The following is a 22,579-nucleotide window of genomic DNA, read 5'->3' on the forward strand; positions in this document are numbered from 1 at the left end:
GTATTTAATATTTGGTTGCACCTGATTTAGACTCTCTGTGCACCCAACAAAAAGACGCCTCCAGTCTCGGGTGTGTCATGGACACATAGTTTTGAGTGGCAGCCATACGTACCCATTTGAAATAAAATATAAGTCATCTGAATTGAACCTACAACTCCTTCACGGTGCATCTCCATCTTTTATGTAGGTTTTGTCTCTGGCTTGGAGGAACATTGACATGTGTCAGAGGTCAGCCCAACACAGGAAGTGAGCAAACCAGAGCCTCACTAATTGTGTTAATTTACTTTACTTTATTTAGTAGACGCTTTTATCCAAAACGACTTACAATGGGAAGACACCAGCAATTCTCGTTCGATTTCTATAGAATATCAAGTATACAAACTAAGAGCCCTGATAAGGCTTAGACTTGTCATTGAAGAGCATGCTCGGAGATTGTTGGGTGCTAGACTAAGAAAAATTATAATGTATTTATACATTTTGTATTTGTTTGTTCAATGTGTACGCATGTGCTTGTGTAAGTGTTAGATTTGTCTGTAATATTTTTGGAATAAGAGGGTTTTCACCTTCTTCTTAAAAGTGGTGATAGTCTCGGCTAGTTGTGTGGAGGAGGGCAGGTTGTTCCACCAGCCAGGGACAACAACGGAGAACAGAGATGATTGGAATCGGAGACCCCGTGAAGAAGGAATTTTTAGTCTCCTTTCGTTTGCTGATCTGAGAGAGCGTGCAGGAGTTATAATTTACATTTTTTTTTACTTAATTTACTATATACTATCAAATCATAACGTCATAATTATATATATTCTAGTGCTAGTGTAGCAGCGGTCGAGGAGGTTGTGTATCGTGATTATGTCACAAGATCATGTACATCAGCATTACGGTTTCGGTTCATGTATCATTAAAGCCCTAGTAGCTGACAGAAAATAAAACTCTCCCCGATGTTTTTCCTTCAGAGAGTTGCCTGAAATACGACCGACCTGAGCATTTGCAGGATTTTCTAATTACAGCATTTCTTGGCACCCAGAACCCATTTTGAGACCATAATGACGTGAGAGAGGGCTGAAAGTGAGAGGAAGGGAAAGGGCGAGGAGGGATAAGCAAAAGCAAGTTTATAATACTCCGGCCCGTAAAAACTCTCCTGTTTTTTTCCCCGACACATGTCAGCTATTTCAAAACCGAGTCATCTAATGGCTTCCCCAGCAGATCTGCGGGTGGCCCCGGCCAACCCCAAAATCAATAATTTAACGTGGGCCACAATTCCTACCAGATGTTCTCACAAAAACTTCAGCAGCGAAAGGTGGACTTTACAGTGGTTAAATGGCTAAACTGATGCTGATTTCTTTTGTTGGAAGTTTACTGGAGGAAGCGGCTGGCGGTGTCGAGTTTTACTGTTCCGAGTTGATGATTAGTATATCACCGATGGCAAACAAACAACGATCAATTTAAACCTGCCGAACCCCTCACAACAGCAAAACCACAACCAGATGTGGTTTGCAAAACACCCAGTAAAAAGCCGGCGGCGGTGTGCAGCCAGACTCAGACTTCACCTCGTTGTTGTGGAAGCCGTGTCATTCTGGATGAGCCGGAGACTGATGCTGCCTCCGACAGCTACGGCAGGGAGGAGAGCGAGACGGGCCGCGGCAAAAAGAGAGGCGGAGAGAGAAAGGAAAGCTGACAGCAGCGTTTTCTTTATGGAGGAGGGGGGTTCTCTCTCACAAACACACTGGCACAGTTGTTTCTATGGGCACTATTTTCATACTGGTGTTAAGGAACGTGCCGTGCGCTAAGGATGGGCTTTGTTCTCCAGTAAGCCTTCCTAATAATTTGCATAAATGGATTAAATAAGAAAGAACCTCTAGGCAGTTATCAGGAAAAGGGAAGAAACCATTTGCCTTTTTAGTTAGGGTGGTAGTAGCCTAGTGGGTAACACACTCGCCATTGAACCAGAAGACCCAGGTTCAAATCCCACTTACTACCATTGTGTCCCTGAGCAAGACACTTAACCCTAAATTGCTCCAGGGGGGGGACTGTCCCTGTAACTACTGATTGTAAGTCGCTCTGGATAAGGGCGTCTGATAAATGCTGTAAATGTAAATGTAGTTAGAAATGGGAGGAGTCTGATGATTGACAGCTGTATATGGCCTACATACTCAACAAGCACCACTTTATTTTGGTTTTATGTACAGTATAGCCAACAAGCTCCATGCTTAGCATGACATTTAAAGTGTCCTATGCAACAAGATTCTTCTCTGCCTGAGGAAAGTCAAATAATTTTTGATATTTATTAATGATAATCGGCAACAGCATGATTATCCCCACAGAGGTCTTGGGAGTCTGAAGGTCATCTTAGACAGGTGTATATAGACAGATACTTTAGACAGATACTTTATTGATCCCAAGGGAACTTATTCAACACATACGAGTACCAAACACAAGCAGACAACACACGACAGTTAAGTTGGGGTCATCGGTCAGGGATTGGCCATTGGATAGATGTACATATTTAACTCTCAGGGACTGCACACATCTGAAGGACATGTGAAAGTGAAGCTCAAGATCTCGCAGAGCACGTGCTGCAAAGGTTTCTGCCCTTGAAATCAACTGTGTGTTGTGTTTGCCTTTGTGTAAATGAAGGGGTCTTAAGGACCCGAAGTTCTGCCTAAACTGATCCATTCAATGGGGCCCTCAAGCATGGACAGGGGTTAGTGTGGGTGCTCTGAGCGGCTTTGGTTTTAGTTATCAGTGGTTTTAATGTTATGTCTGAAATACTGAAATCACACACATTATACTCATAATTCAAACATGTTGGATGTTTATCACAAAAATAATCACTGTATGAACACAATGAAATGTGTCCTCTGCTTTTAACCATCACTCTTGGTGAGCAGTAGGCAGCAATGATAGGCGCCCGGGGACGGTGTGGGGACGGTGCTTTGCTCAGTGGCACATCGGCGGTTCTGGATTCGAACCAGCAACCTTCTGATTACAGGGCCACTTCCTTAACTTCTTGGCCACCACTGCCCCACAGAGGTCTAGCTATATGACAACAAAGAGATGAATGCACATAAAGAATTCTTATTCTTAAGACAAACAATCTCTATATGAGAAGGACAGACACACACATAGTTTCAATGCAAACTTATTTATAACTTTTTTGAAATGTGTTATTTTTATTTATTTTATTATTCTGTCTCTCACTGTTCAAATAAACCTACCATTGAAATAATAGGCTGATCGTTTCTTTGTTAGTAAGCAAATCAGCAGGGGATCAAATATTTATTTCCCCCACTGTACACATGTATGCAAACACACTTACATACATAAAAACACACACACACACACACGCACACACACGTGTTGCAGCGTGCACTGTCCCACATCAAAACTTAGCAGGATGTGAAATAAGGAGGCCTTTCTCCACACACACAAAGGCCACATTTAAAGGAATCCAAACCCGTCGGCTACAAAATACTCAGGGTACGGTTTGCATTAGACCCTCAATTGAATTACCCTTCCCGGGCAAGACAAACACGGCACGGGAAGTGGCAAGTCGAACAATTCGAGTCATGTGTGTGTCGTGTGTACGCCATGGCCCTGTGTGTGAAGAGCTGAAACACACACACACACACAAATCACACCCACGGTACGACCAGACACATGTGCCGACTGACAGTGATTACAGTCTGAGGTCCGTCGGCTGCCACATCTCCGCGGGGGACCCAATCAAAGGTCCACTCAGCCCAGCCTCTCCAGGAGACGAAGTCCAGACGGACGATGAGTCAGACGGGCAGGCTGCTATTTCTGCAGAGTCGAGGAAGAAAGCTCGGCTTAAGTCTTGCCAATATATCATGACTTTTTTTTCAGTCATTGGGTCAGGCCATGGCTTGACATCATAGTTTCATGGGGCCTGGCAAAACGTTCAAAGGAGGAATCCGGAGGGGCTGTGGGTTTTTGAGTTTAACAGTTGATACTGAACTATGGTCAAGACATCTTGGGGCAGAATGTCTGTTTTAAACAACCTCAATATCATACAAAACCAATGTTTAATTACAGACACACACACACACACAGATGAATGTCTGTATCTACATACAGACAGTCTGTGCATAATAATTGCCTAAACAGTTGAAAGTGTACATTTTAACTACAAAACCTTTTCACATATTTTTAATATAACTGATGTATACTGAAGAGTATAGACGTATGTAGGAAAACTGTTTGACTGTTATCCATCACTCTTTCTAGACTCACTGCATGTTACAGTAGGTCAAAAAATGTTATTTGGCAGCCACCAATTGTGCAATGTTGGAAGAACGGGCTAAAATGCCAGCTACAGTGTGTGTGAAGACCTACAGGAAGCGTTTGACATCTGTCATTACCAACCAAGGTTATGTTACAAAGTATTGAGGTGAACTTCTGCTATTGACCAAATACTTGCACCATGCATCAACCGTGATACAAATAAACTCTTTAAAAATCTTACAATGTGATTTCCCAGATTTTTGTCTCTCACCATTGAAGTGCACCTATGATGAAAATTACAGACCTCTCTCATCTTTTTAAGTGGAACGTTACATATGGTGACATAATTTATGAGAGTTCTGGGAATAAGTGTGGAAAGGTTGTCTGTCATTTCCTTGTTCCTAGGGTCGACTCCACCCTAGCAACTCCTCCCTAAGGTTGACTCCACCCAGTCCCGAGGAGGATTAAATGACTAAAAAGGGGCTCAAGGCTGTTGAAGCTGACCTGCACTTCTCCTCCCTTTGGTGTGTGATTTCTGGTTGTTGATCTTGGTAGGTAGGCAAATTGACTATGTGACTGGGCTTAGGTTTTGGGCTTTGTGTTTTGGGCCTTTTGTCAGGTGTTTGACCTTGCGTTAGTCCTAGTGCATTAGTCCTAGTGCGTTAGTCCTAATGTTTTGGATTTAGGCCTTGTATTTGGCCTTGAGATTTGGATTTTTAATTTTGGGGATTGGTGTTTTCTTTTAGTTGTGTTTATCATAAATATCTTGAAATAAAGAATAGTTTATTTTGTAAAATCTTTTCTGTATCATTCCTTCATTTCCTGTTTTCTTTTACACCTCGAATGTTACATCAAATCTCCCCTAGCTCCATCGAGATGTAACAGGGACAACTTTCACAATCGATGGCTGCCAAATACTTTTTTGCCGCACTGTAGGTCTGAGTTCAGTGGTCACAGTGAATGGGTTTTAATTAAATGGTGAAGAAATGCCATTGTCCTCAATGAAGTTAATCACAAAGTAAGGCCATCGTTTGAAATCTCTTTTTTGCAAATATATTTTTGCGCTATCACTATGTCAGAAAGATAGTGTGTGTGTGTGTGTGTGTGTTCCACCCTGCTTGTTACCGTGTTTAAAATATTCATTCAAGACAGGCTTTGAATAACCATAAGATGCATGCGTTCCAAAGCCACACCCATTCTGACAGCAGGCAAAAAGAAACCCCAGTAAGCAGATTTAGCCTAATGAGCGTGCACAACGTGGAAATTTAATTTTCCTCGACAGATGAGGCCTCAACCAACTAAACAGACTATTAATAAGGCAGCTCTCCTGCCACTCTGTGTGTCGGTGGCAGACAAAGTGACCTGTTACACAGGGTGACATGGACACCATATGGCGAGGACCACGGCCAGTCTCTCGGCCTTTCGCCAGGCGCAGGTACAAAGCCGCAGCATATGTGGCGTCTTTCAGCTTTGATCTGGTCCGCCCACCCCGGGGAGGAAGCTCTCTAATTACCCAGCCGTCCCTCACTCTGCCTGGCCCGGCCCCGTACAGCCCAACCCAGACGGGCCCGGCTGGCCGCACTGACTTCCAGTCATGTTGAATTCACACAGCCCTCAGCGTTGCTGGGGTGGGTGGGGTCAGTTGGGCGGAGGTGGGTGGCGGTCAGCAGGGCAGTGTGGGGTTCATCAGTGAAGGACAGTTTGCACACCCCGCCTTTATCAAACAGTTCGTTCTACTGATATTTTAACAAGGTTTTTTTCACAAAATGTACCACAAAGTGTAATAAGGGGGCCAGGGGATTTATCACAAGGCCAAAAACAAGGTAAATATCTTTAAACAGATATGATATGAGGGTCAGATTTATGAACTTAAAAACACATTTGTTTAATGCAGTTAAAATATTACTCTTGACTACGGTGATGGCAAAACATACAACACAATATCTGTGTCTTTGAGACCCCCATAACCTCTTCATTACTGGGGTGGGATACGAAAATGCGAGTGGCAAAATACTAATCCATCCACGTATTTATGATGGTGTTATTATCAACTTGCCTGTTAACTGAAGTTTTGAAGACGTGTTTTCTACATATTCCTGTATATAAAACACTGTGATATTTAAACATCAGATGTATATTTGTGAGCACAAACCATCACATAATGTCTTGAATATAATGTGAAAAGCTCTGATGGGATTCTGTCATGACCCGAACGTTTCCTGGTGTTCCGCGTCTGTCATGTTCCCGAACACCTTGATTGTTGCCACATGTATGTTAGTATAAATATATACTAAATGTGTCCAGTCCTCATGCAAGCATTGTTCCGGTCACCCAGTATGCTTCCTACTATGATTCGTGTCCTATCATTTGAGATGAGCATTTGTGTCCTCCCTGTATTGTGCAGCCATGACAGATTCGAACCAATGACCATAGAAAAGAAAAGTATAAAACATGTAGAATGAGAAGCGTGTGTGGGTGTCTCCTCTCATAGACACATAAAACTGCCAAGTAGTTATTATCTGTATTTTTGTAAATTCAGAAGACTTGATGCAACATTAGTAAACACTCCCTATGCGCTATGTCTATTTAATTGCCAGCAAATATGGCCTCTGGTGCAAAATTATATCGGCTCTGGCCATTTTAATGGAGTCTGACATTCAGATGATTCAGAAAACACTCAGACATGCACACATAGCATTCATTGTGCATGATCAGTACTAATCAATTAAAAAAGACACCTGCCTTTCACCAGCTAAACATCATTAGCCTCCAACTCAGAGTCAACCGCGGCATGGGTTGAAATCCACTTGCATTCCAGCTCAATTACCCAGCCCAGCAGGGCCAATTTCAGAGCACAGGGCCTTATTGATCACCTGATCCCTGCATACAACACACGTCGACCTCAACAACCAAACTCAGACGTGCATCAAACCATCACGCATTCTTTTGCTACTTGAAATGGGGTGTGCTGGGTGGGGAGAACGTTGCTCACCTCCCAGTGGCTGAACACCAGCTGGGGACTGGCCAGGCCGCTGGTCCTCTTCCGGATCTCGTCCGCGAAGCCGAAGCTCTCAGCTACAGGAAGCACGGCCTTGATGATGAACATGTCCGTCCCCTCCTTCATCTCCTCCTGCAGAATGCGGCCCTCTCGCTTAGACAGCACCCCATAGACACGACCTGCGTTGGAGAGAGGGAGTTTGGGGTCGTTAGCGCGGCTGAAGGAGCCCTTCCTGTCTCGGGCTAAAAATAGAGACTCGGCCGTCCTCCATGGGCCTCTACACTGGGGATGTGTGGCGGCAGAGGGAGAATATGTGGAAGTGGTGTGGGAAGAGGTGTCTTCGCGAGTGTCAAACAGTTTTCTCCTGTTAACAAAGGTTGGTAGCGGTGCAAGCTCCCAGAATAATGCCTGTTGACATTCGGTGACAGCTATGGCTGCCTCCTGCCCCGCCGTCTGGCAACTGACCCTTTATCCGCGTGCAGGCCACACAGCTGCTTCAGTCTGCAGGGCCACTTCCTCAGCAGCCTAATGTGCTGCAGCAGGGCAGCACAATTACCAGAATATTAACTGGAAATCACTGGAATCTGGTTTCTGCAATAAGCTAATCACTTTCTTTTTTTTTTTTTTTTTTTTTCAATGCAACAATCCTGAAATGGAGTCATACTAATAAACGATTGCCATACAGTGCAATCATTAAACAAGTATTAAGCAAATAATTTTTTAAACATGCCCATATACTTTAACATGACCATGAAACTTTAAGATGCAGGCCCTAATGGGAAAATGAATTAATGTGCCTCCAACCAGCCGTTTTCTAACCTCAGAGGCAGCTGGAGCAGGATGAAGGCAGCATTCCATCACAGGGTAATCAGACACCAGAGTCAATTAATAATAAATATTGCTGAAACAGTCTGGCTCATTTCTCTGGGGCCATCAGTCCTCCCGGGACAGGCATCCCCTCTGCCCTTCCGAACGGACCTGTACCACCCCGTCATCTTTCAGCACACAACCATCCTTTGTTCCCGCACTCTGCAGCATGACATCAGCACACATAAACATGACAGGGCCACAGCAGCTTCCAATTAGCGAGCAGGGAAAACTATTTCCTGCGAGCGGAAAATCTCTCTCAGTGGCGGCTGCAGTAGGGCGAAAGCTCGAATTCGCGCTACTTTAACATCTAAATGTCTTCTAAACATCTTGTTAAGATCGGGACTCATTCAAGGTTCTTTTTTTCACCCCTTACCAAGGACCTCAGCGGTAGCCATGATCTCGCAGGTGTACATGGCAGCCATGAGCCGCTGCGGCTGGTGCTGGAATGCGTGGCGACAGGCTTCCTTCATGGCAGCGATGAGCTGCCCGGAGAAGGGGCCGTAGCAGTCCACCGAGACGTCCGGCCAGCGTTTGTTGTGGCTGCCGTATGCCTCAGCCGCCCCCCATGGTTCCTGAGCAGCCTTCTGCTTTGAGTCACCATCAGACACCTTCTCCTCTCCATCCATGGAGTCCTGGTGAGAGCCCAGCGAGGGCAACTTCATGTCCCATCTCTCCACAGACAAGCAGACACCCATCAGCGGCTCCTCGCACATGGGCCCCGACAGCGTGGCCAGCTGGAAGCCACTGATGATGCTGTTGTCAAAGTCCCTGAGTGCGGTGCCTGGCACTCTCTCGCCCTCCAGGCACTGCCACACCGAGGGTCTCTGGTAGCTTTCCAGGTTGTTTAGTAGAAGGTTGGGGCCGCAGCGGCGGGGACCAAAAGACCAGATGCGGTTAACTGCATCTCTCCACTTCCGCCCCTGCAGGTGGGACTCCAGCTTCCCCTTGAAATCTTGGATGGACTCCAGGGTCCTCTGGTTGATCTCCAAAGCCTTGCCTTCCTTCATTGACAGGCTGAACTGCTCCATGGTGCGGATGAGCGAGCCATTTGCCTCCAAAAGTTGGGTGACTTCCTCAGGGAGTGGCATGGCCCGGACCCCTATGGTGGCCATTTTGTTTGGTGTGGTGAGTGTGACCAGGCCGCTGGAGTCCACCTGGACCCCCTCTGGGTATTTGTATTGTTCTTCCTTGGACTGATGAATCACTGCCACCTTCTGCTGCTTGCCCAGCTCCTCATTCACCATGTCCACTTTGGGCCTCCGAATCACTGTCTCACGGAATGGAATGATGGGCTTGGAAGCGCTTATTTCGATTTGGGCAAATCTGTAAGGGGGAAATACAGAAGATAGTCAATATAATACATGCAACACATAAACACGTCCAACCTATGGTACAGCAACATTTGTGTGCTTCTCCCGAATGCAAGATGAAAGCGTTGTGTGAAATGCATTGTTAATCTCTGCATTATGAAAATGTTCGTAGCCTAACTGAGCACCGCGAAAAGCACTTATGATGAGGCCATCTCTAAAGGAATATACACATAACTGTTGCATCCAGTCTTAATGAGTTAAATGAAAAGCAATCCTGTGTGAGTGTCTCAGTGTAAGTGTAAGGCATTAAGAGACACTAGAGGAGCTTTAGTGCTTCTAGCAACAAATCTCTTTCCAAAATGTTTTCGATGGTGTTCCAATTGTGTAGCTGCTCCAAAGTTGATTTGATATCCTATGATTTCAGGTCATAAAATATGATTTATGTAACACTCATTCATTCTAATCATGCATTCATCCACGAAGATGGCAATCCCATGGGATTAGAAACACTCCATCCAAGAATAACTACTAATCACTTGTTATTGATTTCCAGTGACCCTTTCCTCTAAGTGGACGTCAGTAAAATAGCCCCACATATTGATACTTTCAGATTCATGTTTTACGGCCACATATTCCGCTCTAGATGGAACTGGCAATGAACAACATGCAAAAACAGTGTTTAATGCCAAGTACAAGTCTCTGAAAAAAATGGAAAGAAAAATAAAAGATTCATAAAAAACAAAGATCATGTACTGCCATGGATAAACACTCTTTCACTCCCTCATTCATTTCCATAAAGAAAAAGGGACTGTGATCGAAGGCTATTGTTCATCACAGGATGGATTTTATGCAATATTTAGACTCAGTGTGAGGAAGAGACCATGACTCTACTGTTTTTCTCCCTCAGCCTCACACTTCAATTCTTACTGGTGGACTGTTTCCTTTGGTGGTAGAAGACTACAGACACATGGCCTGCTCTGACACAACAGCGACCTGCTGGCTGAAGAAGCACGTACAGATGATGATCGTGTTGGTTTTAGGCCGAGCAGACGGCAGACTTGATGGCCATCTCCTCTCAGACAACAAGAGGCCGACGGCTTTTGGTAATCCATTTACCAAGAGACAGACATAAAACAGGTTGGAAATGGATAATCCCTTTTTTCCCAGAGTGTTTAGCAGCAACTTCCTGTGAACTCGAAGACCGGCCTGTGTGCCGTTACTCACATCCGCCGTCTGCAGTATTATCATTTCACAGAAACATTCCTCCCCAACAAGCGGCAACTCCTGAGAGGCTTCAAAAATTCATAAGCAATTGTCTAAACCTGCAAGCCTAGGATGCACTTCAAACAGAATGTGACTGAGAAAACACGCGAATTGTAGATTTCGCAGTCGAAAATCCATCAATTTATGTATGACTGGCGCAGACTACTCTGAAATATGAAACAACTCGCACTCCTGTTGAAGAGCTAGGATGAGCTCATTAAGTAGCTGTTACCAGCGTCACACATGCTTCCCTCATTCAACCTGCAACAATCTGCATTATGAAGCCTAAGATAAGTCTCGTTACCTCCGCCTTCTAAATTTATCAATCAAATATATATTGCCATTCCATGGTGCAGAACCCGAATTTCAGCATTTTAGCATTTCAGTCCTCCAAGGTGTTTATAAATACTTGCAGTACAATCTATGGAAATATAGTGCATTTTGGAATAATGTGTTTCAAACAATATGAGTTAAACTCTCATATACAATACATCGAGATTAAGTGATTTTTTAAAATACTTCTGAAAATTATCCACAATCAACACACTTGATTGAGGCAGAAGGTAAAAAAAAATAATGTATAATAATCTAATTTTTGAGTTTTAATACAAGAGACTAGATCATATGGTTAAAAAGAGGAGGGAAAAGGTGCTGCGCTACATTCTTCTGATACGCTGTCTCAGTCTGTCAATTTTCTGATGAGATGAACAGGAATTAGGATAATGATGGTTAAAGAAAAGAATGATATTTTGTGCAATCACAACAATAGTTACGAAGATGAGCTTAACTTGCTCTGGCTTAACTTGTTGAAGGTCATGTGACCTGGCAGTTGACCCATTTTCCCTGCAGCCTGACGGCCGTGATGTCACCGTCCCGTGACTCAGGGGGAGGCTGACCTCTTTTCAGGGGCCTGATTGTGCATGGCCGCCGGCCAGCCACTGCGTCCCAGAGCATCCTGAGCGTACGAGCGCCTCGCCCTTGCACATCCACCAGCCTGCTGCTGCCACCGATTTTTTAATCCCCCTTCCTGCCCGGGACGAGTCCATAAAGGTGGGTGGGTTGGCACTGCTAATGGGCTGACCTCTATCCTACCAGGTCTGGCACGTGACAAACCCTCCTGCCCCCACCTGTCATCCGGGGTCAGAGCGTCGCTCTGTCTGCCCTCACCTCGCACTGAAACCGTGTCTGTGTCGTCACCCCCACCCTTCCGCAGCCGTTCGCCCTGCCAAACGAACGGCTCGCCTGGCAGACAGAGGCCAGTGTAGGCCACACAAAAGAGCCTTTCAGGAGTGCGTTCGACTGACACGGACTTTACAAACAAGCAGCAGGGGTGGCTGTGCGTGCTCTTTACCACGCTTTTGTCTTTAGTTAAAGACATGAGGTTGACATGCAAAGAAGGGGTTTTAGGGGGAGGGGGTGTCCAAGCTTTAGGCACTCTGGGCTTTAGGTCTAATCTGCTCCCTTTGGTATTTTGGCTCAATACAAGCACAGTACAGAGGGGCGAAGAAAAACAAAATCAATCGAATACGTGTAGTTCATTCTGGGTCCTCTCGTCTCCTCGTAGCAACTCACATAGGGCGTCGGGCCAGTGAGACTGGTGAACAGTTCACCGCTACAGGGGACCAGTAATTGCAAGAAGGTTAAAAGACCTTCTGAGTGTTGAGACGGCCTGAGCACAGAGCACTTCAGGGACCGAGAAGAAGCTGCTAAACTCACCACCTCTCCGACTCTGGCTTAACAATAACTCTGGCTGTAATCAAAGCTCTGCCAAGGCCTGCATGGAAACAGTGCTGTCAATCAATACTCTGGGGAGGGGGGAGGAAAACAATGAGCAGGAAGGAACTAAAAAGTGCTGAGGCGTCATCCTGATAATGCCACCTAATCACAACATCAGCCGCTAACCCCCTGCTGGGCTTTAAAGCACCTCCAAGGCCCCATCCCCACTGCTGCTGTCATCTGATGCACGGATGAGAGCATCTCTTCCCTGTCTAGTATAAGCCAATGTGTGAATTTTAAATCAGAATTAACATATGCAAGTCAGCGTGGGGCGGTGGTAGCATATCCCAATTATCCCCTCTTGAGTCTATTATCCAAGTCCAAGTCCAATGGAGTTTTTATTTTTCTTGCCATGAATGCTGTGCAGTCCAGTCTATTTACTGCAAGTTGACTATCTGTCATTTGCATCATAAAGTCACATGTCTTAAGTCATGCAAATTCAACCACCATCTCTGGCTCTAACCAAACTGGAATCAGAAAAACAGGATTAAGTCTTATAATGTAACACGTCTTTAAACAACAGTCATGTGGGCATAGCAGCATAAAAGTATCTCAAAATCTGTCCCTAGAAAACCACTACCCTAGAGTCTTGGATAAAATTCTCAAAGTACCCAACATCGAAAGACCTCGCCAAAAAATCTCCATCTCTAGCCAAACGTACAAGTGGAGAATCCGCAGGTCACCTGGCCAACCATACAGCAGCAGCTGTAGACTTTATTCTGCAAAACGGGTCTTTGTCGATCCTCTCGCCAGGAACAGAGGGGTCCTGCACAAGCGATCAGACAGAGCTGGCAGACACTGGGTACAGGGCGTGTGGAGAATATGAGACGTGGCAGAGACAGAGGCCGATCTCTCATCTGAAACAAAGGCCAACAAGCCTGAACATTGTGTGATGCAAAACATATTTGCACAAATAAGAGCGGGTACAAAAACACACACTATTCCCATCAGGGTGTGTTGAGAGAGAAATATTCATTATCCCTCAATTCCTTTCCAACCTAAATTGAGAGACAGAGAATTAGTGTTGAAAGATCATTTTGATGTTTGATTATTGGCATCACTGGTTTAACAATGACAGGTTTGATTAGGGGAGACGCAGGCCACAGCAAAGCCCATCCCGCCTTTAACAAGCCAGAAACTTCACCTCATTTTTGATCCCTGCATTATTAACATTTTATCAAGGCCTTTGGAGAATACTTTGACTTTCATGAACATTGATTTTTTTCCCCACCCCATCTTCCTTCAACGTGGCAAATGGCTTGAATGTATAATCATTAGACGGCTTGTCCTCAACGGCATCGCCTGGAAATCAGGACTTCATTTCTTAAATGCAAACACTTTATTAAGCATCTATATTCATTTACAGACCTTTCTTTGTTTAAGTTATGACACAATCTGGCGTTAATATTTCCTGACATTTCCTTCAGAACCTAAATCCCTTCACTTGCATCCAATTTTTCACATCTGGCCCTACGGTATTAACCGTATGCAAGGACATATGCAAGCGATTAGGTGAACGGCAAGTGAACACCACACCCATCAATACTTGGAAATGTAAGCTGTCTGCAAAAGGTAATTCTCAAGGTCAAGCAGAATCCGGAATCTATCCTGACACTGGGTACTGTCCAAGCCAACAAGCCTGCAGATCACTCAGCACAGCCACAGGCAATTATGCTAAGTAGTCTAACACACGTAATCATTTATGATTTATGAAATATTTAGCTAAAATTTTGTCTAGTATATTATCGTTATAATGAATAGTTCATCTTTTAAAAAATAATAATATCTGGAAATGTATTTTAAAAAGGCACCTTCAACAGCCAAAGAAATATTGAATCTAAAAAATACATATACTTTTCATGAGCTGAAAATTTATATAATTAATTTAAACAATTTATTTCTTTATATCAGCCATAATCGGCCACATAAAACCAAAAAATATATATTCCATCTGGAATATTTCCATCTAGCATAATGTCTGAACTCCAAGGATATTTGGGTGTTAGATATGTACATCCTGACAGTTTACAAGGCAGATTCTCAGAAGAAAGCAGAAGTAGGTACATACCCTGAGTGGTGTGATGCAGGAAAATAAATCTCTATACAGACAGCCCCAATGCCCCCCCCCAAAAAAAGAAAAGAAATAAGAAGCATTTCAGTTGGTCAATGGTCATTTTTTTTTCTAGAACTGCAGATATATATATAATTCATGGTGACGATGAAATACAGTCCAGAAGAATAAATAATTCATTTTTACTTTTGCACCATCCACACTGCCAGTCAAACAGATGTACAGATATCCCTGGCAGCAGTTGTACATATACAGACTCTGGCAGAAGCTATGGCTGCTTGTCAGTGGGCCTGGGAGGTGAGCTTTGTCCAAGTAGTGTGAAAGCCTGTCCACGACGACGGTGGTGAGCTGGCAGGGCTGGCTGAAGCTGCGACTGGGTAAATTATGAGACTTGTGGTTCAAATTTGGCAGAGGGAGTCCCTTATTAGCAACAAACACAGATTTTGGGGTGCAGTGATCAGTGTCAAAGTATAGGCCAGCTTCAAGGACAACTGTGATTATTGGGAGTGATGGAAGTTACTAAATTACTAACATAAATGAGTCATTTGAACAATATCCATGGTGAATATTAAATCTACAAACAATGGCACACAAACTACAGTGACACATGACCATAAGCGCCATGTTTCTCAAATTGTGAAAGTGAAGTGATTGTCATTGTGAAACACTGCAGCACAGCACATGGTGACACAATGAAATGTGTCCTCTGCTTTTAACCATCGCCCTTGGTGAGAAGTGGGCGGCCATGACAGGTGAGCAGGGAGCAGTGTGTGGGGACGGTGCTTTGCTCAGTGGCACCTTGGAGGCTCAAGATTCGAACCAGAAACCTTCCGATTATGGGGCCGCGTCCTTAACCGCTAGGCCACCATTGCCCCATAAATGTCCGTCTTACCTTTAGGAATGTAGGAAACCTTTCAACAAAAGATAAGACTCAGTAACTTTTTGTTTGCAATAATTATCTAATGAACTAATCTGAAAACTGTAAAATGTATTTTATCTGAAAACCGGTTTTAATAATAAGAAAGGATGTGGAGAATAAACAGTGAATAAAAGTGTATGGTGATGTATGTACAGCATTTGTGTAAAACACAAACACACAGTATCTCTGAGATGAGTTATAACACTGAGGTGGGTTGCCAGGGTTGCTGACAAAAATCTGACAGAAAACTAAAAAACTGTTTAATTACCTGTAGGCCGAGCAGGCACCAGGGGAGATTAAAGCACCATTAAAGGCACACTCTGAAACAAATCTGTCTTTAATGTACTCCCACCCCCTCCCACAGTCTGTGTCTCTCTTCTGATTCTGTATTTTTTCTGCTTCTCAATTTCCATCCTGTTCTCAGTTTCTTTTGTTTTCAGCCGGTGACCTGAGCTGAGGTCATTCAGAACCGGCGCTGTGCTGTGCATAACTGCAGGGAGGGCAGACCTTATCATGCCATAAACACATTCAATTTTATAATTCCATCAGTTCAACAGTGAGGCACAGGCCTTCATGTCCTGAAACGCAAACACTCTAATAATGCAAAGAGACAAATGAAAGGAGGACGCAGCAATGGACGCCACACGGTACACAGCAGGAATGAACTATGAAACCAGAGCTGATTTTAAACGTTTGGTAAAAATTCATAGATAAATGTTTTGGATTGCCTCTCTGTTCAGAAATCTGTCTATTCTGCTGAAATATTCATGAAAGCTATTTATTTACACATCATTAAGTTGAGCTCCCTTTTTATTCCACTGGATGACACAGGTATTACAGAGCAAGCAGCTCATCTGTTAACAGCAGGTGGAGGTAATTCTGCATGAGTGGTCCTTGATGTGAAATATGGATGGTAAAATCCGACAGAAATAAAATTAAGAAAAGTCTGTGCTAAGTTAAATTTCCTGGTGCAATCTGTGCTGCCACTTATGGCTTCAATTCCTGGAAAGACATCCTTGGCTTTTGTAACAGATGCCACATGCCCTCAGCAAAAATGAAACCATAATATGACAATTCACAATTGCCTCCCATCTGAATATCATTAAGCATAGCTGTCTACATACACATATTCCAACACTCAAATACTCATTTTCTAAAGAGGTAATAATTATTTCATTATTATTTATCCTGAGCCATGCTATAATGCTCTGGATAAGGGCTGATAAATGCCGTAAATATAAGGGTCGCTACACACTCAATGCCGTAAACCTGAATTACAAGAAAAACAATTAGTACTGGGTTCATGTTGGCATAACCACTCCTTAAAGACAGGTTCTGTACCAAAAGTACAATATATAATGTTCAGACTAGACACCCAAGCAACTAGACAGTGTGGTTGGTGGCCGGTTCAGAGCACTAAGATTGTCACACTTCGAATTAAACATGTTTAGTGAGATCTGATTGAAAGTCAGAATGATCTGGGTAATTGTATGATTTACCTTTCCCTGAGGTCATCCAGGCAGCGCTGGAGATGCACCTCCCCTGCTGTCACCAGCACGTGCTCTCCAGTCTCCTGGATCAGTACCTCGGCACATGGGTCGGCCTGATTCAGAAGCTTCATACCCTTAACAAGTCGAGGCATCTCACCTGCACACACAAAAACAGAAAGCATGCACAAAAGACAGGCAGATACACTTTAGCTAAATGACACGTTCCAATTCCAACAACGGGGTACTGACTGTAAAGTCCTCAATAATTTAATAGATTCTGTGTGTTTGGGAGGTTTCTGTGATATTGTTGCAGTCATTTTGCTGGAATTAGAAACGCTCCACATTTCCAAAAGCAATGCATTTGCAATGCAAATATTAACAATTACTCTGCCTCGGTGAAAGTTAAGTGCACCAGCTGCAAATACTGTAAGGGAGGGTTGTATGGGGGGACAGATTGCTAAAGGAATACAGATATAGGATAAGTCTAAGAAACTATGAAAATTAGTGCAATTGGGGCAAGCACGGAAATTGTTGCAAAAGGGGAAGAGTCTTATCCTTGCTGCGGGGACACTTACTCGGGTGCTTGGGCTCGATGGCCACTCGGACGATCGGGGTTGCTTCAAAGTTGAGCGGGGTGAACGGAGGACACGCGGGCGAGGTGGAAATGGTGGCCGACTTCAAAATCCACTCCTCCATGCCTCCAATACCTTAGGGAGAGCCGGGAAGATGGGGGCAGATCAGCTGAGATGCATGGGAGGCATTATTAAAGTGGATGCATTAGTGGAAATGACATGGCCATTGTATAAGAGGAGGAGAGAGGCCTGCTCATTACGCTGATGGTAATGTAATAGGGCCCCATCTGCCCAAGACAACACACTAATCAGGCCCCCCTGGGTCCGGACCGGGGGAGATGCGGGTCAATACGGCAAGTTGCGTGGCATCAGCTGAAAGGCCGCGGAGCACTTTAGGTCTGCTGGGGGAAGCGGCGTGAATCGTGCACAGTGCGCTACATCCAGCACAAAGTGTTTCCCATTTATAAACGATTATCCTGATTGTAGCTGGGTCTCATGGCAGGAGTAATGCATGTAAACAGTACGTGTGTGTTTGTGTGGGATTTTACGACTATTTGTATGTGTGTCAGCCTGCCAATAAAGACTGGCGCGTCCAGAGTCTAGAAAGAAATAAGCAGGAAACTCAGACTCGTGTGTTCCAGACACCTCATGCAGGTCAGTGCCAGTCGGAAGGGATGAGAGAAAATACGTCCCCCAGCTGTCACTGTCTGTGGGAAATCAGCACTAACTACAGGAAATGCATCATTCATTTCTTTCATGGCAAGAGCCTCTACATTATGTTGGCTATTTTGGAATAAATTAGGTTTAAATGGGACACTATTAATGTTCAGGCAAAATCCAGAGTTAAGCATACAACATAGAAAGCTTATTTTTTCTTCATTTACTAATGTTTTAAGTGGCCAATGTTGCAGATTTCAGTCATTTAAAAACAAAAGTCAAAAACACAGAGAAATGATTGAGGTCCATTTGAGCTCTGCAGTTTGATGTAATGTCCACTCTGAACCAGTCAACTAACCACAGAAAAAACTGCTTTAATTGAACCAAAACACTTAATCGAACACTATCTCAGACCAAAGTTAAGGGTCAATCCTTTCATTGAGAAGTGTTGGACTCATTTAAAAAAAAAAAAAAAAAAAAAAAATATATATATATATATATATATATATATATATATATATATATATATATATATATATATATATTTTTTTTTTTTTTTTTTTTTTTTTTAAATAAACTTCTCAATGAAAGGATTGACCCTTAACTTTGGTCTGAGATAGTGTTCGATTAAGTGTTTTGGTTCAATTAAATATACACACACATATACAATTATATATACACACACACACACACACACACACACACACACACACACACACACAAATATATATATACACGCACACACACACACACACACACACACACACACACACACACACACATACATGTTTAAATTGGTTATAGTTGAAGTATTGCCAATACATATTCTTTCCACTCATCCTGTTAGTGGCCTGCCTTGATGCAAGTCATTGGCTAATTAGTGGAACTGGCAAGACACGGAGTCTACCTCAGACCAAAATCTTTTTTTCAAAGACATAAAAGCAAACCAAAATTCCTGAACATACAGCGCATACCTATATATGGTGCTTGGCCCACGTACATGCTGCTGGGAGCTGCATTCATCAGCCTACACCTGCAGGCACTAAAAGCAAACAATAAAATGGGTTTAACTTCAGTCATGGCTGTGGTTTAACTAAATGCACTGTCTGTAAACCTGGGGCATTAATCTATAATTTTAATTCAGTTTTTTATTCTCCTTCTTGACCAGGAGATCTCCCAGGAGATCAGAGACCATATATACTGATGACATCATGGATCTGGCATTATGAACAGGGCTGGACGGCAAAATGCGCTTAAAGAGCCTCGGCAATCTGGGCCAAGCAAGGAAAAACAAACCAAACATATTAACTCCATCAAAGCTGTACAGTGACACCGTGGGAATAATTAAACATCTGAGGGCTCCAAATTGCAAGAAAAACACAGACACTGACAACCCAGAAAGTCTCAGAGGTTCGATAATATTGTTCATTTAACGTAAAGCAAAGCGATGACCCAGCTCACCTCATCTGCGGGGGAATTGGGGCGGTCTGCTGCCAGATCTGAGCGACCGCTGAGGTCATTACTTGCAACTCGCCCAGATGCTTTAATATGAGACGTCGGGTCAAATTCAAGTCAACCATCAAGGTAAATTTTTATGGTGCACAGAAACGGGGAATCTTGTCAATTAAAACCGCACCGCGCCGATATCGCATCCCATCGAGCACCCATCAGTAGGTTAGCAGGACTGGGGCAGATGTTGTGACAAATGGATGCCAGGTGAAGAGCTGTGGCTCGGGGCAACGAACCCATCGGGCCAAGCCGCTTGTTTCAGCGGCACCGGGGGCCGAGGTGAGGGCCCAGTCACTCAGGCAGCTCACTCAGACGTAAATGAAATAAAGTGGCTCGGCTGAACAGAGGCGCTCTTTGTGAGTCCTGGACCAGCTCCCCCCCGCCCGAGGCCTGCAGCCTACTGTTTATCTTATGTCTGATGACTTCCTTCGCTCTCTCTGCAAAAAAAAAAAAAAAAAAAAAAAAACACACACTAAAGACAGCAAGCTTATTCTTCTGATCACCAGTGGGGGTTTAGAAAGGATTTTTTTTTTGGTTGCCATTAACAACTTTTCACTCCACCCTCATAGTTGAAACACATAGTTGAAAACACTAGAGCTTAATTAACGTCTGAAGAGGACACTTGATGGGGCGATACAGCGGAGTGTGGCATCTCGTCGCCTGATAAGAGCTGCTCCGTAATATCAGCACTCACTGCTGGAGCTCAGCGGGTTCTGCAAGGAAAGCCTCTCCCGTGTGTAATTACTTAAAGGTGACTCCATCTCCAGAGCATTCCCAAGCTTCCCCAACAAACGGCTTAAAAATAAGAAATACAAAAAGGCAAAAGAGGGGGGGATATGAGCAACAGATGGGAAATACAGTACAGGAAATACAGGGAAAGAAGTATAAGGACATGGGATAATTACATCCCCACGAAAAATGACTATGGACAAATTCGGAAGCTCAACAACTGATCCTCCAATGAGCGTGAGAGCTGCAGAGCTCAGCTGAGGAGAACCTTTGGAACCCTGTTTACCATGAATCATGCATGAGGCACAGCCGGTTTTATGTGATGAGTAACAGTCCTGAGAAACGCTGCACTTTAGGGCCTCCACTTAAAGCCGCGTACAAGCAGCCGCTTGGTACACTAAAAGCACTCATCACTTATGGTTGATGGGGGACGTCAAGTAGACCAGGCAACAGCTCAGTTTCTACCACCAGCTTTCAGCTTCAAGCTAAACTAATAACAGGATTAAATTGATGCAGAGCATGGTGTTTCCATCTAGTACTAGCCATATCGGTCACAGACTCACCCAAGCTCACAGCTCAGAGGCCTGGGACAGTGTGAAGGCTTTTAAAAAGTATATAATCTAGCAAAACATTCATCCATACAGAGCTTTTCTGAGACAAGCAGCACAAAGTGGATTAGAGGTAAGCAAAAAGCACAAGATAGCTTACTCAAGGAGCATTTTGTATACATCTGTGTCTTGATCTTAAAACTACTCGACCTTTTCTGCACCAACAGAACACAGTTCCTTAATCAGGGATTTCCCATGATTTCACCTTCAGTTTTTATAATTATTAAATGGTTCATAGCACATTATGCGCCACCAAAAAGTCTGATTCAGTTCTCATAACTCATTCATAAATTAATAGTAGAGGTTTTTAAGTGGTTTAAATCCTGGTTATCTTTATTAATTTCTAAAACAGAACACACATATTTATGTTAATCTATTGTATGAAATTATTATTACTATTAAGGCTCATTTTAGCGGGCTGGATGGATGACCAAGAGCACAAACAAGCACTACTTGCAGCCTACAGTCAAATAAATAATTAATGTACAAAGCATGTATAACCTGCCCTGAATGCAAATAAATAAATAGATAACTGTTGGAAAACTTCAACATATCGCTACACTATACACCAGGCTATTTTTTTAACACTAAAACAGCAACAGAAGAAAGTGCCGGAAGCCCACGATTGTCTGCAGGTTTCTGTTTAGACTGCTTTTACCTTGGAGTGCATCATTATTATTCTCATAACATGATGCAGGCATAGTTATTTCAGATGCATTGCAAGCCAAATCAATAAGTAATCATTAATAAAACATATTGAGAACATCAATAACTCTTGAAGCAGGAGAAAAAAAACAAGTCAGGTCAAACAAGTGAATGAACATGTTCTGCTGCGCCATTCAGAATCGATGTGGCCAGATACACATTTTTTTATTGTATTTATACTATGAACGCAGGCCAGTATTCCACAGAAACGGGTTCATGGGTGCAGAGAGTTCTTGCAAGGGTCCTTATAAGTGAGTGAGGTGAGCATTTTGCATTTCATAAGCTTTTAAACACCTATTGCTGCAACTTATGGGCCACTGGGGCAGTGGTGGCCTAGCGTTTAATCAGAAGGTTGCCGGTTCGAATCCCGGGTCTGCCAAGGTGCCACTGAGCAAAGCACCGTCCCCACATACTGCTCCCCGGATGCCTGTCATGGCTGCCCACTGCTCACCAAGGGTGATGGTTAAAAGCAGAGGACACTTTTTGCTGTGTGCACCGTGTGCTGTGCTGCAGTGTTTCACAATGCCAATCACTTCACTTTTAACTTGAAAATAACTGTTCCATTGACAAAACAGTGTTTTACTTTCTACAAACCAATAACTTTGTAATTTTGTTTAATTTGGTTTAGCTTCTGGTCAAAAAGTGTAAAATGTAATGACATACCTCATAAACACAAGTAAAAAAATATTTAAACATAAGTATTAATTTCCCTCAACTTAGAGATGCACAGGCCTGTGCTATTGACCGACAGAAGCTATTTAGGGACGCCCAGTGGGGCACACGGAAAGGTTATTGCGCAGGCCCAGTATCAACACTGCAACCAGTCCGGAGGAGGACACGCTACATCTTCATCCAGGAGCGGG

General features: G+C 43.6%; 1 protein-coding gene across 1 annotated transcript in view; it reads right to left on the bottom strand.

Moving 5' to 3' along the window:
* The window catches only part of efl1 (elongation factor like GTPase 1), a 62,951-nt gene that overhangs the window by 3,543 nt on the left and 36,829 nt on the right, over nt 1-22,579 (bottom strand). Inside the window, exons 16-19 of the mRNA XM_028956598.1 lie at nt 17,512-17,643; nt 16,946-17,093; nt 8,481-9,430; nt 7,232-7,416 (exon numbers count right to left, since the gene is read on the bottom strand). Of these exons, the coding sequence (XP_028812431.1) occupies nt 7,232-7,416; nt 8,481-9,430; nt 16,946-17,093; nt 17,512-17,643 (1,415 nt within the window). The remainder of the gene's footprint in view (nt 1-7,231; nt 7,417-8,480; nt 9,431-16,945; nt 17,094-17,511; nt 17,644-22,579) is intronic.

Source organism: Denticeps clupeoides, chromosome 16, assembly GCF_900700375.1.
Source record: "Denticeps clupeoides chromosome 16, fDenClu1.1, whole genome shotgun sequence".
NCBI lineage: Eukaryota > Metazoa > Chordata > Actinopteri > Clupeiformes > Denticipitidae > Denticeps > Denticeps clupeoides.